The sequence below is a fragment of the Priceomyces carsonii genome (assembly GCF_900007245.1).
Source record: "Priceomyces carsonii strain CBS4050 genome assembly, scaffold: Debaryomyces_carsonii_scaffold_5, whole genome shotgun sequence".
Classification (NCBI taxonomy): domain Eukaryota; kingdom Fungi; phylum Ascomycota; class Pichiomycetes; order Serinales; family Debaryomycetaceae; genus Priceomyces; species Priceomyces carsonii.
The window spans coordinates 770,681-786,892 of NW_026946678.1; the positions used below are offsets into that span (position 1 = coordinate 770,681).

The 16,212-nt window shown below is 37.3% G+C and overlaps 8 protein-coding genes across 8 annotated transcripts in view; 4 read left to right on the forward strand and 4 right to left on the reverse strand.

The window, feature by feature from the left end:
- Window positions 1–524: 524 nt before the first annotated feature.
- Window positions 525–2,270, forward strand: PRCAT00004727001 (uncharacterized protein; the record flags this gene model as incomplete). The annotated part of the gene is made up of 1 exon (XM_062954742.1): window positions 525–2,270. The coding sequence occupies one exon, from the start codon at window positions 525–527 to the stop codon at window positions 2,268–2,270; it is 1,746 nt and encodes a 581-aa protein (XP_062811415.1).
- Window positions 2,271–3,307: 1,037 nt separating this feature from the next.
- On the reverse strand, window positions 3,308–3,601 carry PRCAT00004728001 (uncharacterized protein; the record flags this gene model as incomplete). Its single annotated transcript, XM_062954744.1, has 1 exon — window positions 3,308–3,601. One exon carries the CDS (start codon window positions 3,599–3,601, stop codon window positions 3,308–3,310), a length of 294 nt encoding a protein of 97 aa, XP_062811416.1.
- A 439-nt stretch (window positions 3,602–4,040) lies between these two features.
- PRCAT00004729001 (uncharacterized protein) lies at window positions 4,041–4,226 on the reverse strand (the record flags this gene model as incomplete). Its single annotated transcript, XM_062954745.1, has 1 exon — window positions 4,041–4,226. One exon carries the CDS (start codon window positions 4,224–4,226, stop codon window positions 4,041–4,043), a length of 186 nt encoding a protein of 61 aa, XP_062811417.1.
- Window positions 4,227–7,375: 3,149 nt separating this feature from the next.
- FRP3 (putative ammonium permease) lies at window positions 7,376–8,221 on the reverse strand (the record flags this gene model as incomplete). The annotated part of the gene is made up of 1 exon (XM_062954746.1): window positions 7,376–8,221. The coding sequence occupies one exon, from the start codon at window positions 8,219–8,221 to the stop codon at window positions 7,376–7,378; it is 846 nt and encodes a 281-aa protein (XP_062811418.1).
- Window positions 8,222–10,080: 1,859 nt separating this feature from the next.
- DBF2 (serine/threonine-protein kinase) lies at window positions 10,081–11,883 on the forward strand (the record flags this gene model as incomplete). Its single annotated transcript, XM_062954747.1, has 1 exon — window positions 10,081–11,883. One exon carries the CDS (start codon window positions 10,081–10,083, stop codon window positions 11,881–11,883), a length of 1,803 nt encoding a protein of 600 aa, XP_062811419.1.
- Window positions 11,884–11,975: 92 nt separating this feature from the next.
- On the reverse strand, window positions 11,976–12,644 carry PRCAT00004733001 (exosome non-catalytic core subunit; the record flags this gene model as incomplete). The annotated part of the gene is made up of 1 exon (XM_062954748.1): window positions 11,976–12,644. The coding sequence occupies one exon, from the start codon at window positions 12,642–12,644 to the stop codon at window positions 11,976–11,978; it is 669 nt and encodes a 222-aa protein (XP_062811420.1).
- A 122-nt stretch (window positions 12,645–12,766) lies between these two features.
- On the forward strand, window positions 12,767–14,266 carry PRCAT00004734001 (U4/U6-U5 snRNP complex subunit; the record flags this gene model as incomplete). The annotated part of the gene is made up of 1 exon (XM_062954749.1): window positions 12,767–14,266. The coding sequence occupies one exon, from the start codon at window positions 12,767–12,769 to the stop codon at window positions 14,264–14,266; it is 1,500 nt and encodes a 499-aa protein (XP_062811421.1).
- A 140-nt stretch (window positions 14,267–14,406) lies between these two features.
- Window positions 14,407–16,212, forward strand: part of VAS1 (valine--tRNA ligase) — a gene marked incomplete at both ends in the record, with an annotated part of 1,887 nt that continues 81 nt past the window's right edge. Inside the window, one exon of the mRNA XM_062954750.1 lies at window positions 14,407–16,212. This exon is cut by the window's right edge and continues 81 nt beyond it. Coding sequence (XP_062811422.1) covers window positions 14,407–16,212 — 1,806 coding nt within the window.

Below are 16,212 nucleotides of genomic sequence, written 5' to 3' on the forward strand. Positions count from 1 at the left end.
CTACTATTCAGGACAGCACGGCAAACTCAGGCATACATAACGTCACTACTATTTAGGCATGCATCTTTGGAAAGGCATTGCAACCATTTTGCCGTTGTTGAGCGTCGAAAGCCGCTTCTTAGAAGACATCTGCGATGAACATTGTTCTGGATAATGAATTCTATTGACAGTCAGCCTTAGAGATGTACAGACAGACACTAATTATAACGCAGATTGTAAACTCATCCTAATGGCTTATCGATGAAACGCTCTTATCAGTTGAATGAAAGTTCTTTCAGTATCTTATATGAAAAATTCTTGGCCAACTGATTACCATTAATTTCTCAATTGTAGACCCCGCCAATCTAGTAATTCACGAGACACAATGCGGTGCATTGTAAAGATCGTGCATTTTGGATGGAGATGAGTTTAAGATGGACTGTTGATATATTTTGACCCCATCTGCGGTTGGGGTCCAAAAAAAAAAATAATAGAAATAGAGCATATTTTTCAATAATTTAAATTAAATTAGAGAAGTCAAAGATATGGGTAAAGATTCAGAGAAGCTGTACCCAAGGGTTAACTCTCCCTCGGACTTGTCGTCCGTAATGAGTAGGCACACGGAGGAATATGACCTCTATGTGTCACAATCAACACCTTCTGCGATCAATTTGACAGAGGGACATCAATTGAGAAAGGCATTAGATGCCAGACATGTTACTATGATCGCTATTGGAGGTGCTTTGGGTACTGGATTGCTTATTGGAACTGGGTCTGCCTTGAAAGCTGCAGGACCTGGTGCTATATTGGTAGCCTATTCTGTCATTGGTTTAACGGTTTTTATGGTGATGGCTGGTCTTGGTGAAGTTGCTACTTTCGTTCCACTTAACGGTTTTGCTAATTATTGTCAAAGGTACGTCGATGATGCGTTGGGTTTCGCATGTGGATATACTTATCTTTTCAAATATCTTATTCTTCCTGCAAACCAACTAGTCGCAGGTTCCTTGACTATGCAATACTGGGTTAGTGCAGAAAAGTTAAATCCTGGAGTATGGATCACAATATTTTTAATAATTATCCTAGCTGTGAATTTGCTTGGAGTTCGATTCTTTGGAGAAATCGAATTTTGGTTATCTTGTTTGAAGGTTATTACCTGCCTTGGTCTTATCTTATTGTTATGGATTATAGCACTTGGGGGCGGTCCAACACATGAAAGGACTGGGTTTAGATACTGGAGGAACCCAGGTGCCTTTTTACATTATCTGGATTCAACGAAAGATTTATATATCGGTGGTTCAAAAGGCAGATTTGTTGCATTCGTCAGTGTCTTAGTGACTGCTGTTTTCGCTTATTTGGGTACTGAATTATGTGGTATAACTTTCGCTGAATGTGCACGGCCAAGAAAGGCTATTCCAAAGGCCATTAAACTTACCTTTTACCGTATTGTCATTTTCTACTGTCTTTCGATTTTGTTTTTGGGAATGTGTGTTTCGTCCAAGGATCCACTCTTATTATCAGCATCTGGCAATACGGCAAGCGCTTCACCGTTTGTCATAGCAATTAAAAATGCAAAGATTAAAGGATTAGATCATGTTATCAACGCATGTATCTTGTTGTTTGTTTTGTCAGCTGCAAATTCAGATATGTATATTTGTTCACGTACAATCTACGGATTGTCAGTGGCAGGTTATGCACCAAGGTTTTTCTCCAAGACTAATAAATTAGGGGTTCCATATTATGGAATCTGTTTGAGTTTCCTTTTCACCTTGCTCGCCTATATGACGGTTTCCAGTGGGGCAGGAGAGGTTTTCACTTATTTTGTTAATGTGGTCAGTTTAACAGGCTTGATTGCTTGGGCATGTATTTTGACCATTCACATAAGATTCATGAGGGCCTGCAAAGTGCAAGGTATTGATAGAAAGAAAGATTTAGCTTATTGCTCTCCTTTGCAACCATATGGATCTTATTTTGCATTATCTATCTGTATTGTTGTTATTTTCATCAAGAACTTTACTGTTTTCTTGGGTAACGAGTTTACTTACAAGAGTTTTATTACTGGCTACATTGTTTTACCTGTCTTCCTTATTATGTATTTTGGTTACAAGCTTATCAAAAAGACAAGCATTATTCGTTCCCAAGATGTCGATTTAGAGACATTTAGGGATGTCGTAGATGCAGAAGAAGAAAAGTTTGCATCCGAAGAGCAGGAAAGAAAGGCTATTAGGGAAGCAGAGGGAAATCCAAAGGACAAAGAATGGTTTTATGAAAAAATTTTTGGATGGATATTCTAGATATGATGATTAATTATGAATCAAAAATTTAATATTTCAAATATGTAGCTCTCCTAGCTGAGCAAATGCACATAATTTGAAATTATTAGTGTAGTCTGTCATTTTTTTTTCTTCTATTCAAGATTAGATGAAAGAGAATTGGTGTTTTAGCATCTCTTTGACTAAGTAGATCTTTACTGTTTATAGTTCTGTTATCGCCATAATATAGAAACTGAGATTATGTCTTAAGTATAATTAAACCACTTAACGATAACCATAGAATATAATTATCATGAGCTCATTATATTTACTTCAATCCGTATTTTTAAGTTAAGCAAAGCGTTATGAGACTCTGAGAATAGTCATAAGTGATATTTAGGTTTATATTAACGGGCCCGAAATCTATAGATAACTCTTTGATACTTGGAATGTTCCTACAAAAACATGAATTACTGAAAGCATAATTTGTTTAATACTAAGGCTATTCCTATATACTGCTTAAATCACAACTTGGACATTTCCTGTTCTTCGAGACTAGGCACTATCATAGTATACCCACCATAAAATACTATGTACAATGTAGACTCGTGAAATATTAAAAAAAGGGTCGTCTCTTACATGTGATTCCTATTGAATATTATTGGATAGTTGTTTACCCTAAGCTCGTGTATATTGTGCTCCTATCCACACGAGTATCATCAGACTAGCATAATTATTGCCATAGATTGGCTAGTATATTATTATATTTTGTAATTCTCTCGAATAATACAAGTCCTTAATAAATTGGAAGAGAATATCTGATAACAGGTGAGATTTAAACTTTCCAAGAGCTCTTAAACTTTCATTCTAAGCAACTCGTGTGTATGCAACAGTATAGAATCAATGTTTATTTTTATCTCTCGTGAGTACTTTCGAAGAAACGTCATTCTTCGTTAATTCTGTATTTTGAGAATCTTTGTCTCTTCGTTAAAGACTTTGTACGAAGAGTCTATTCCGTCATTTCCGATTCCTGAGTCAGAAGCCATGTCTTCTTCTTGACTCACTTGATTATCATGCTCCTATTCTTGGATACCTTTGATATATATTCTAAAAATATCATCTAACGCTTCAAAATCTATTCGTTTACATTCATCAGTGCATGGACAAACTGATAGCCCAAAATCTATTAAGGAGATATTAACACTCACAGAAACATGAATATTAGCAGCTCTGACGTCATTATGACTAATTCCTAAAAGATGAATTTCTTCAAGTCTCAGTTTGACTATTTTGTATACCTTCTTATAATCCCATTTGGACATTGGTACCTCTTCTCCGAGGTCTTCAAATATATGCATTGGTTGACTTGGCATCCCATTCCAATATCCAGATACAATGATCTTTGGAAAATGTGATGCAAACTGAGACTTTGCAAGTATTTTGATTATTTCAAGTTCATTCACAAATATGTCATAGTAGCTGTCTTTCTCTGGAAAGTTCTCGAATACCAGATCAGTATAGTTGTACAATTTAACAAATACATCAGTCGGGAGTAGCGATGCTAATCCAGGATAATTTTAGGGGCATCATATACTATGCGACAACTGGTATTGCCATGAATTTCATCAAAATCATCGTAATCGGTATTTTCTTCAATTGACTTCAATTGACGTCTGAGTTCACTGCCAGATAGTTTAATACGCTTGCGTTCTTGAGGAAGTTCTTCCACAGGCCAGGGAAGTACATTTTCAAATGGATCTGATCCCTTCCTCCTGCTTACTATCTCAAGAGCTTCTGTCAACTTTTTTTGTATCAAGTGCGTCTTTTTCTCTCTTCGTAGAAGAATCCTCCAATTGCAGACCTTAATGTAATACCATGTTCCACAGTCTCTGGATTGTTGATAACGTAATACTTTATCACCATCTTTTCACCACTTACAATTTTATACCTGAAAAAGCCAGAGAAAGATTCATGGTCTGAAATGAATTCTCTATTCATCCCACAGAGAAAAGCTTAATAAATATTTTTCCTTAGAACTAAAGCATATACCACTCTGGGAGTCCATTCTCGGTCTTGAAATATAGTGTGCGTTGACTGCAGTCTTAGGCTTCGCAGGATTTGTAAGTTCATCTTGTAATCTTCAAGCACTAGTTTCAATTCTTCGAATCCTTTCGCTAAATGATGATTCTTCGTTTTATAATCACCTATCCCGAAACAAGTTACCGGATATTGCCCCTAAGGAGGCGGTTCATTCATTGCAAAATGAACGATAGCCGTATACGACCTTTAAGCAACTATGGTTTTATGATAGATGATTTCCCGAAATAGTGGCTCCTACCTCTAATGTCACGGTGAATATCTTTGACTGCGTAGCAAACTTGTTCATCGAAACAGTGCTGAATATCATCTTCCACATGAGTAGCATCTCCATATGGACAAGAATAATTCAGCAATATCAATTGGGGCTTGACGCTGGATTTTCTGAGAGCACTGTCAAGTGGAGCGAGGTAATTAGTTTTAAATTCATCAGTGGTTAGTTCCTTAAAGCCGCCGTCATTAAGTTGGTGACATAGTTAAGTAGCGGCATGGACGCTCTTGTTTCAAGGGATACTGACGCATCATTTTTGGGCATTATCGGCTTTATTTTCTCGAGAGATAGTTCATCTTCTGGTATATAATCACGTATCCTTAATAGATGAATATCTAAAAAGACTCTTACATTTTGTTCATTATCGTTCTGTACCTTTGTAAAAAGCACTGGATTTATCCTGATATGCTCACTGGCAGGATTATAGAAAAGCTATCTCCTTGCTTTCTTCCCTGGAGAAGTATATACATGGCATTAGAAGTTAGAAGTCCATCTAGTTAGTATTTATCATTGATCAGTGAATTATTCTGGGTTTATGCAGATATAAATGCCTGTACATAGTTCAAAATAATTTGATGCTTTTAGGAAGATATCATCTTGAAGTTAAAAGCGCATGCAATTAGAATCTGAAAAATCTCTCCCACCGCAAACATTAATAAGGTTTATCAATTCTAGATTCAAGAAATTTAATTTTCTCTATTAATATTTCGTGTTCTTCGTGTATTCCACTCCTTTCATTATGTTTTGCCAACCTATAATTCATATATTTGTCAGCTAAATATTTATTAATAGCTCACAATGAAACAAAATATAGGTTCTATAATTAGCTTAGCAATATATTGCATGCACTGGGTTATTTCACGGCTCAGCACATAAAAAAAAAAAATTTCATCAATCCTAGTATACACAAGGGTTAATTGATGTAATGTTGTCGAAGTCGCAATTATCCCGTTGCAGTTTCAGACTACTCATCAATTGGCCATCTGAGAAAGTCAATCCCCGTCATCACGAATTCACATTCTTCTTCGTTAACACAACGTTATTCTTCTGTATAAACCCGAATGCTCGGCGAGTTTTATTTGGTGTTACGCAACACCATTATATAATTGTCGTCCAAGTAACGATCAAGCTTGTTCCTGATATTGGTTGTAAGATAACCTTTTTTGGAGTGTAACTGAGCATTACGTAATCCAACAGCGTTGTGTTTGTGAGGAATACTTTGTTTTTACCATACCCTGTCTTATTCCTAACCTTCGACTCTACTAGAATTTAATAGTAATTTTGAGCCTAGTCTCTCTAGGGGATAATTCAGTCCTCCTTCATTTAATGTGTATGAGGTAAGAATTTTATCCTTTTAATACTTAGACTTCGAAGCTCTGTTATCGAAAATAAAGTATTAGTAGCCATCTTTCGTCATTATAATAGAGGCGCACTGTATGGAGTTTGAATAGTCCAGAAAATTCCTTGTAATTATACTTTGCGACAGCTCTGGGAACTTTTCTTACTCCTTTGCTCCAAGTCACACGTTCTTATTGGAGGTTGACTTCCTTCCATGAGGGTATGCTACAATCTAGAATCCCTAGTAGAATACCAGTAGAATACTATACTCTACTTGAGAGTATCTCCCGCTTGTAAAAATTTGCATCACTGTTTAGAGACGTTTTGCAACATTCTTATCATGTGTTGTACTCATAAGACTGATTCTTTATAAATTTTGTGAGGTTTATAGGGAGTTCTAAATACTTGTTTTAAAGGGCTACTATCGTATTTAGGTGATTCCTTATGAACACTTGACTACTCTAAGCTTATGTATAGTGTGCTACTACTTAGAATCCCTAGTAGAATGTAATCTTCTACTATTGGGAGTATCTCGCACTTATATACTTTTACAACACAGTTTCAGAGCTGTTTTGCAACACTCTTCACATTGTATGTACTTATAAGACTGATCCCTTACAATTTTTTAAAACAGGCTCTGTGGCCGAGTGGTTAAGGCGGCAGACTCAAGTTCTGTTATCGTAAAGATGCACGTGTTCGAACCACGTCGGAGTCACTATTTTTTTTCTTTCTTTCAATTAACCTCACTTAATATAAAATAATTGGTATGTAATTCAATTGTGGTAGAACTTCAGTACATGCTCTTCAACCCAAGACGAAGAAATATCAGGCCCCTTGAAGTCAATACCAGAAAGTTCATTCTATTTGCATCAAATGAGGGGGAATATCTTGCTTGCTCTTGTTATAAACGGATCGCATAATTAAGAATATGAAGATATTATTGACTTACAAGGTCACCTTCAGATTACTAAGGAAAACTTTTTCTTACTTTCTTGATCTAGGCTTATGATATTTGTGTTGCACTATCATATCATTACAATTGAGACTCTCTTTATAACTAATCCAAAAAGTAGTAATCAGTTGTAGATTCAGATTGAAAAAGTTCAAAGAGCCAAGACTCGATTACCGACTCGATTACCTCATATATCTTATCTCCTTCCATGATTTACAATCTGGTCGCTTTGTATTTAGTGGTAGGTTCGCATACTGAATTATTTGTACTTCTGGAAGTAACTGAAGGATATTTTTTTATTTTGCAGGTAAAGAGGTAGTGAACATTGATGACACTCTATACTCCTTGGAGAAATAATTACGAAATCTTCGAAGAACATTCAAAAATCATAAGGGAAATTGAACTAAGCATTAAATTATATATATGTGACGTTGTCATATAAAGTTTCCATTATTTGTCATTAACCGTTGGTGAAAATATTCCATTACTTTAATGAGACTTCATTTTTTCTTCGAAGTCTGGTATGTGAATAGCCTTAACAGTAATGTATGAATTTTGCTTATTCGCGAGACCAGCATATGCATTATACCAAGCAGCAAAAGCCGTAAGTACACCAAAAACACCTGCCGCTTTTTTAACTCCAGTTGACCCCTTAAACTCTGCAATAGCTAATAGCAAGAAGGTTATAGAAAGTAAAAAGAATACCAGGAAAAAGGCTACCGTTGACTTCAAAGTACAAAGCATGAGGAAAAAAGTGAATATGAACCAGCCAATCAAAAATATACCCAAAGCGAACCTCAATTCCTCTTCATTTGTTCCATATGCTTCGACAATACCAAAACTATTAACCTGAATTGCAGCCCAGGATCCCCAAAATCCAGCATAAGAACCCAAGGCAACACCACCAAAAGTGTTTCCAACTGCAATTTCAAATAAACCGGCAACTAATTGAGCAGCTCCTCCGTAAAAAAAGGCCAACCCGACGACAATATTTGGAATGACGACCCCTCTGGCTTCAAGGTTGATTAAACTCAAAACAAACGTGGTCAAAGCGAAACCCGACAAACCTAATGGAGCTGGGTTAGCAAAGTTATTCTTTGGCGGTGGTGCTAAACCAGGGTTAAGCGAACCACCGAACGCATCCACTAATTCACTTCTCAAGTAACGCTCATTTCCAAACTGGACATAATCGCCCTCAGTAGTAACTTTGGTGATACCATCACTCAAGCCATCTTTCTTGCTTTCAGAACCATGAAAGGAGTTGACATCATTATCCTTATTATCAATCACAAGAGTATGATCTTGCGGCTGTTGGTTTTCTAAATCGGCGGACATATTATTTATTATGATGAGTAACGATCTAAACTTAACGTATGAATATAAAGCTTTTTATTCCTGCTGAAGATATCACCTATCTGGCTGTTGAATCTCAGTATTACTTTTTAAGATATATTCCCAGATGAACTTAGATATGTCACCAGATATCACTAAGTATTCTCAATTTTTGTTTTAAAGAAATTCTATCAACAGGGACCCCACCGTCTTTATATGCTGACAAGCAGGAAGCTATTGTGGGAAAGTGATGATTTCCCCATAAAATATTACCAAACTGTTTCTCGTAACTAAGACCGAAATACACCACTTTCATTTGCTGCCAAAAATGTGAAGGATGAGCTAAGGAGGGGGTGCTACATTAACTAGTGAACCCGGTGGTTTTCTTCGGCCGACTTGGCAGGCTCTGCTAGAGGGGGACGCTCGGCCCACGTCGTGGGTTCAAGTAAAATTCTAAGGGCAAGACACTATTAGATAGATAAAGTACCGGTCTGATTCGAGGGTGAAAACTATTCAAGGTCATGGAGTTTAGTTCCTTGAAAAGCTCGGAGCGGAGTATGAACTTTCCATATGCAGACCGCTATGCTTTTATTATAGGCGCGAATAGTAGGAGCCAAGTTCTCGGGACTTGGCTATTATGCGGACTTTGGCTCGAACACAACCTTTTGCGGGGCAATTCCGGTCATATCTTGTTAGAAGTTCTCTGGTACTGCCAACAAACGGTATTCAGTGGGGAAGACAATCAGACAACAACCACAAAGGACAGACTCAAGATTGACGACAATAGAATGGACATAAGCTGTCGTGGGGGACTTCTGATGGGTCAAAAGGCGAGAAACAAACAGAAAAGAAGTAGTCACGTGTACATTTGTCGATTGCTGTTTTTGTAGTTGACTTATAAAGCAGTAGAAACTTCAAACAATAGCATACGAGAGAGACTTAAATGAAAGCCATGACATAGGGAGCTAAGGTGTGGTCGGAGATATTTCTGACGTTTCTTTTATTGTAAAATCTATAACTCGCTCTAGTTAACGATGACATCACCTAAGCCTATACGGGAGTTAGTTGATGGCACCGAAGTATAACAATAGCTGTTTAGAGCACCAGAAGCTTCTTAATTCCATGATATATGCTATTGTAGAACTCCAAAACTCCAACTTTTGAGGAAGGGGTTACGTCTGCTCAAGATGATCAACTCCAACATTTTTGCATCCGTGAGAACCAGAGGCAGTACGTGAACTTCAAATATAGAGAATAAAAGATCGACTGTGAGACTCACACATGGGAAAATACTCTTTAACTTGTAGGTTAAGAATTGGCTCAAGAACAGAAAAATACTAGACAAAGCAGAAATGTATGTCAATGATGAAACAACATAAAAATTAAAGACAAAGAACAGATAATGATTAAAGTATGGAATAGAAATGACAAGTGTATTAGTACCTCACCAGTTAACACTACCATCAGCTCTAGCATGAACTTAAAGTCTCTACTCGCGGTTCAGTCGGAGGAACATACATGGAATTTATTAAATGGCCCTTATTCCATCTTGTGGCGCATTGAGACTTTAGGATAAATGATCAACAAACCTTACCAACCGACACAAACAGCTGCGAAGCTGTAGTAAGCCATCTTTGCTATTGTAGGATTCTGTTGTCTTGCTATTTGTCAAGTAGCCAGCATTCTGTCACTAAATTCAATTTTGTACGCAGCCTCGGGGACCGATGGAATTCCTCTTTAAGCGATTTTGTAAACATCCACAGAGCCTCAAGCCAAACCAATAAATACCATTGATCTTACCAAGCAGTATATCTGACCATTACGGTCTCAAAGCACTCACACTACAATCTGTGACGACAAAGATGACTAACTTTTTCAGTAGGTCGCCTAAGCATGGTGCTAGTGTTCAAGATATGGATGTTGCTGATCTCTCCCAATCAGTTGAAAATGTATCTATTTGCAGTGGAATGATGGATATTGATACAAGTTACAAGCAGCAGCAACGTCCAGTCGCCAGACAGCATTTAAATCAGCTCAACAAAGAAAATATCACGCCAGCCAGCTCACCAAGCAAATCTATATTGCATGCATCCCCGTACCAACCACAGGACAACTATAAATACCAACAGCAGTTACATTCGCTTTCTGTCAAACAGCCTCCAAAGCTATTTAACGAAGAGGACTTTCAAAGAAAGGCAAATGACCCCAGGACAAAAAGACTAGCATCTGTCGCGCAACTATACTTTCTTGATTATTACTGTGACATGTTTGACTATGTTATTAGTCGAAGGGAAAGAACCAAGTTAGTTCAGGATAAATTGCAACAGGATCCACTTTTCACCTCCAATCATCAGAGACAGCAGCTTGAATGGAAGAACTATATTGGAAGAGAAAGAGCGTTGCTCAGAAAAAGAAGATTGAAACCGAAGCATAAGGACTTCGAAATGATAACTCAAGTTGGTCAAGGTGGCTACGGTCAAGTTTTCTTAGCAAGAAAGAAAGACACAAGAGAGATATGTGCTCTCAAAGTATTGAACAAGAATTTACTACTTAAATTAGATGAAACGAGACATGTTTTAACTGAAAGAGACATTTTGACTAATACGAGAAGTGAGTGGCTCGTTAAGCTATTATACGCCTTTCAAGATCCCAAAAAGGTATTCTTGGCCATGGAGTTTGTGCCAGGTGGTGACTTCAGGACATTATTGAACAATACAGGCTATTTAATACCACCTCACGCAAGGTTTTATATAAGTGAAATGTTTGCAGCTGTTAATTCGTTGCACGAGTTGGGTTTCACTCATAGAGATCTCAAGCCAGAAAACTTTTTGATTGATTCAAAGGGCCATATTAAGTTAACAGATTTTGGTTTGGCTGCTGGCTCAGTATCAAATGATAGGATTGAAAGTATGAGGTTGAAACTACAAAACTTACAAGACTTGGATAATTATCAAGTTCCATCTAGATTAATGATGGAGAGACAGAAGCTTTTCAAACAAAGTCAGGGACATCATAACTTGGCGAACTCCATTGTAGGGTCTCCTGATTATATGGCATTAGAAGTTTTGGAGGGAAAAAATTACGATTACACAATCGATTACTGGTCATTGGGTTGCATGCTTTTTGAAGCATTATGTGGATATCCTCCCTTTTCAGGATCTAAGCAAGATGAAACTTATTATAACTTAAAGCACTGGAAAACCGCATTGAGAAGGCCACAAACAAAAGATGGAAGGTATGTTTTTAGTGATCGAACATGGAATTTAATAATAAAGCTAATTGCATCGCCCCATCAACGTCTAAGAAGCTTCAGACAAATACAAAATATGAGCTATTTTAATGACATCAGAGATTGGGATAGCCTAAGAAAAAGAACGCCTCCTTTCACACCTCAGTTAGATAATGAAGAAGATGCAGGTTATTTTGATGATTTTGAAGACGAAGAAAGTATGCAGAAATATAAAGATGTCTTTGCCCGTCAAGAGCATAATGAGGCTTTATTAGAGAAATCCAATGGTGCTAAAAGGCAAGAGCACAACAACTTTATAGGATTTACATTCAAGCATAAGTTGAATCCAAACTCGAAATTCGGCGAAGTTAATTTGTTGAATGGATCGGTTCACACTTCACAGACACGTTTGGACCCATTGTCCACACTATACTAATACACAATATTTAAATTGATATCAAATCTACTTCGATCTTACATTGGAACAAATTTTTAAACATGCATATACGCCTATGTATTAAACAAAAATCATTGAGTCCTCCATATGTAGTCATCCTCAAGTTTTTGTTTAATGTACTTCCTTTGGTAATCCTGGTGGATTAGCTGGCACGCTTTACTTCCTTGTTCAATTGCCTCAAACAACTGGTCTTCAGTAAACTTTCCTTGGCTTTCCAATAACAATAATCTATCTGTCTCACCATTTTCTATTATAAAGCATATTACATGATGGGATTCACTATCCTTTAACTGCTCAATCGATGGATTTTCAATTATTTTCTTGTCGTTTATAGATATAGTAGTCGATGCAAATGAAGAATACATTGGTATTTGTGCGTCTATAAGAGCAAAATAACAGCAGTTTATGGCTGCATTTAGTTCTGTGCTTGTATATGCTTCATTAGTATCTGTTATTAAAAACTGAACAACAATTTGGATCAACTGTCTAGGAAATTTATGCCCTATTATTACACTCTGCAATAGAGATCTCAATTTATCTTCTATAAGCTTTTCTCTTGTCGAAGAAATTCCCACTGCTGGTCTGATTACAATTTCCAAGCTCGATGAGGTCGGTAATTCTTGCCTGGGTTTCGCTTCTATAGGACCTGATACAGACGTTATAATCTTGTTATTTCCTATGATCAACTCAGCTGAGCCATCCACATTGTCGAGCAATGACGTCTTGACTTCAAATGGCATAATTGTCCTTGAAAAGATGTTTCTCTTTGTTGATAATTTTTGACCTCATCAGTTATGGTGATATTTCTGAATTACACAAAACTCAATGATTATAGCTTTCTTTTATCATATAGAGAAAGAGTATGGTGGACTATGAAGATGAGCTATTAGCAGACATCGACAGCCTAAGTGAAGAAGAGGACGTTGAAGTAAACGAGAAGTTTGAACCGGAAGTTTCTGGTTCGTTTGAAAATAAACTTAAGGATATATTAAACGAAGATGAGCGAAATATTTTAGACTTTGATCACGTACAAGATCTTAAAACGTTGTCTCGGGTTATAGCTATAGTTCCAGAGCTAAGAGAAAAACTTGAATTCTATTCAAATGACGAGAATTCTGATTACATGGAGTTGATATCTTGGCTGAAGCAGAATACATCTGAGGAATTCAAGTTCATAAGTCTTGTCAATGAGTTAATTTCAGTAATTAATGAGGAGATCATGATGTTTCATTCTATCGCAAAAAGTCAATATAGCTTGGTATTCCCTGAACTAGAGACGCTAGTCTTTAGTGCGGTTGATTATGCTAAGACAGTCTTATTGGTTAAACAGGATTTAATCGGAATCAAGAATCATGAGGAAGAGATGAGAAAGTTCATCTCAAATGAAAAAGTCTTAGTAATCATAATGGCAGGCCTACAGCAAGTGAAGAAGCGGCTTACATTAGACGACAATGATATGAGGAAGCTAACCACAAGCTGTGAACTAGTGCTCGAATTGAATGATATATTACAAGAACTTGGTTCATTTGTGGCCAGTAAAATTTCACTGTTTGCTCCAAATGTGTCAGCTATCATTGGATCTGTACCCACCTCTCAAATTCTTATCGCTACGGGATCTTTAAAGCAGTTGTCGCTAACTCCATCTTGCAATTTGCCATCATTGGGGGTTAGAGATCTTTCATCTAAAACAAGAACCATATCCAAAACCATTAGACAAACAGGCTACCTCTATCATTCTGATCTAATTCGATATTTGCCTGAAGACATAATAAAGCCTGCGTTAAGGATTGTCAGCGGAAAAGTTATTTTAGCTGCTAGATTAGATTTATCGAAAGCTAGTCCCAATGGATCTTTTGGAAAACGAATCTTGCAAGAAATCAATTCAAAGATAGAAAAGTTACTCACTCCACCTGAAAATCATCCCGATAGGGCTCTCCCTATTCCTGTGGATCAGAAATCGAAAAAGAGAGGTGGAAAAAGATTTAGGAAGATGAGGGAGCGCTTACAGATGTCAGAGCTCCGTCGGGCACAAAATAGAATGGAATTCGGTAAAACTGAAGAAACTGTCATTGATAGTTTTGGTGAGGAAATTGGTCTTGGAATGAGCCGAAGTAATGATCCCAATAGTGGTAGAATACGAGCGATAAGACCAAATTCTAATACAAAAGCAAAGATGTCGAAAGCAATGTCACAACGTCTAGACAGCATAGAATTACCATCGGTAAGCCCATCTACACAGTCTAATACTGTATCAAAAATAGACCTTTATCCTTCTTCTCTGGGCGTTATGTTTTCTGGAATGTCTAAGAGAAAGTTAGACTCTAGTGAGAACATTTCGGCCTCTAAAAAGCCTCATAAATAGCGTCCCTGTCTACTCTCTTAATTTGCAATCACTTTAATGGACAGTGACACAAAACTGTAAATGACTCTTTAACGACTTACATATAGGAAAAAAAAAAATTTAGTCAACATAGTCGATATTTCGAAGTTTTGAAGAAGTATATGCTAAGCAAGAGATTGCTTATTAGAACCGTAGTTAGCAGCAGTCATTTGAATCATAATTTCCTAGCAAATAGATTTTTCAGCAGAAATTGTTCGAAGATGAGCGACAAGATAGAGGGCTCTAAGATAAGTGATGCAGCTACTTCAGCTATTAACAATACTGGTGGTGCAGAGCAGCCTATAAAAGAGAAAACTGCAAAAGAATTGGAAAAGGAGCGTAAGAAGGCAGAGAAGTTAGCTAAGTTCAATGCTAAGAAGGCCAAACAGGCCGAGGTGGCTAAGAATAAACCTAGTGAATCTAAGAAACCAAAGAAGGAAAAGAAAGCTAGCGAGCCTGTTCCTGAGTTTGTAGACACTACAAAGCCTGGAGAAAAGAAGGTTCTTGTGTCCCTTGAAGATGCGGCATTCAAGGCGTACAACCCCAGCTACGTTGAGAGTTCTTGGTATAGTTGGTGGGTAAAAGAGAAATTTTTCGAACCAGAATTAACTACAGAAGGCAAGATTAAGCCAGAGGGTGCTTTCGTTATTCCAGCACCTCCTCCAAATGTCACTGGAGCTTTGCATATTGGGCATGCCTTGACCGTGTCTATTCAAGATGCAATGATTAGATATAATAGAATGAAAGGAAAGACAACTTTGTATTTACCTGGTTTTGATCACGCTGGTATTGGTACTCAGTCAGTTGTTGAGAAACAGTTATGGGCAAAAGAAGGGAAGACAAGACATGACCTTGGCCGTGAGAAGTTCGTTGAAAAAGTGTGGGAATGGAAGGAACTTTACCACGATAGGATCAAGAATCAATTTAAAAGACTTGGGGCTTCGTATGATTGGTCTAGAGAAGCCTTTACCATGAACCCTAATTTGAGTGAATCCGTCACAGAGGCATTTGTGAGGATGCATGAAGATGGAACTATTTATAGGGCCTCGAGATTGGTCAATTGGTGTGTGAAATTAAACACGGCTATATCTAACTTGGAAGTTGATAATAAAACAATTAATGGCAAAACCTTATTGAGTGTACCAGGTTATGACTCTAAGATTGAGTTTGGTGTATTGACTTCCTATTCATATCTCGTAGATGGAAGTAACGAAAGGATTACTGTTGCTACTACGAGACCGGAAACTATGTTTGGTGATACTGCTGTCGCAGTACATCCCGATGATAAAAGATACACACATTTACATGGCAAGTATGTTAATCATCCTTTCTTGAGCCGTAAGATTCCAATAATCACTGATTCAGAGGCTGTTGATATGGAATTTGGTACTGGTGCAGTTAAAATCACACCTGCTCATGATCAAAATGATTTCAATACGGGTAAGAGGAATCACTTAGAGTTCATCAATATTTTCACTGACGATGGTCTTTTAAACTCTAATTGCGGACCAGAATGGGAAGGTATGAAGAGATTCGATGCGAGATATAAAGTTATTGAGTTATTAAAGGAGAAAGGATTATTTGTCGATCAAAAGGCCAATGAAATGACAATACCTTTATGTTCTAGATCAGGTGATGTTATTGAGCCGATGTTGAAGCCACAATGGTGGGTTGATCAGCTGTCTATGGCAAAGGATGCTATTGCTGCTGTTAAGAACGGAGAGCTCACTATTTCTCCAAAGACTTCTGAATCCGAGTATTTCCACTGGTTAGAGAATATTCAAGATTGGTGTATCTCTCGTCAATTGTGGTGGGGTCACAGATGTCCTGTTTACTTTGTTATCATTGATGGTAAAGAAGGTGACAGATTAGACAATGACAACTGGGTTGCAGGCAGAACATACGAGGAAGCCTTAGAAAAAGCTAAA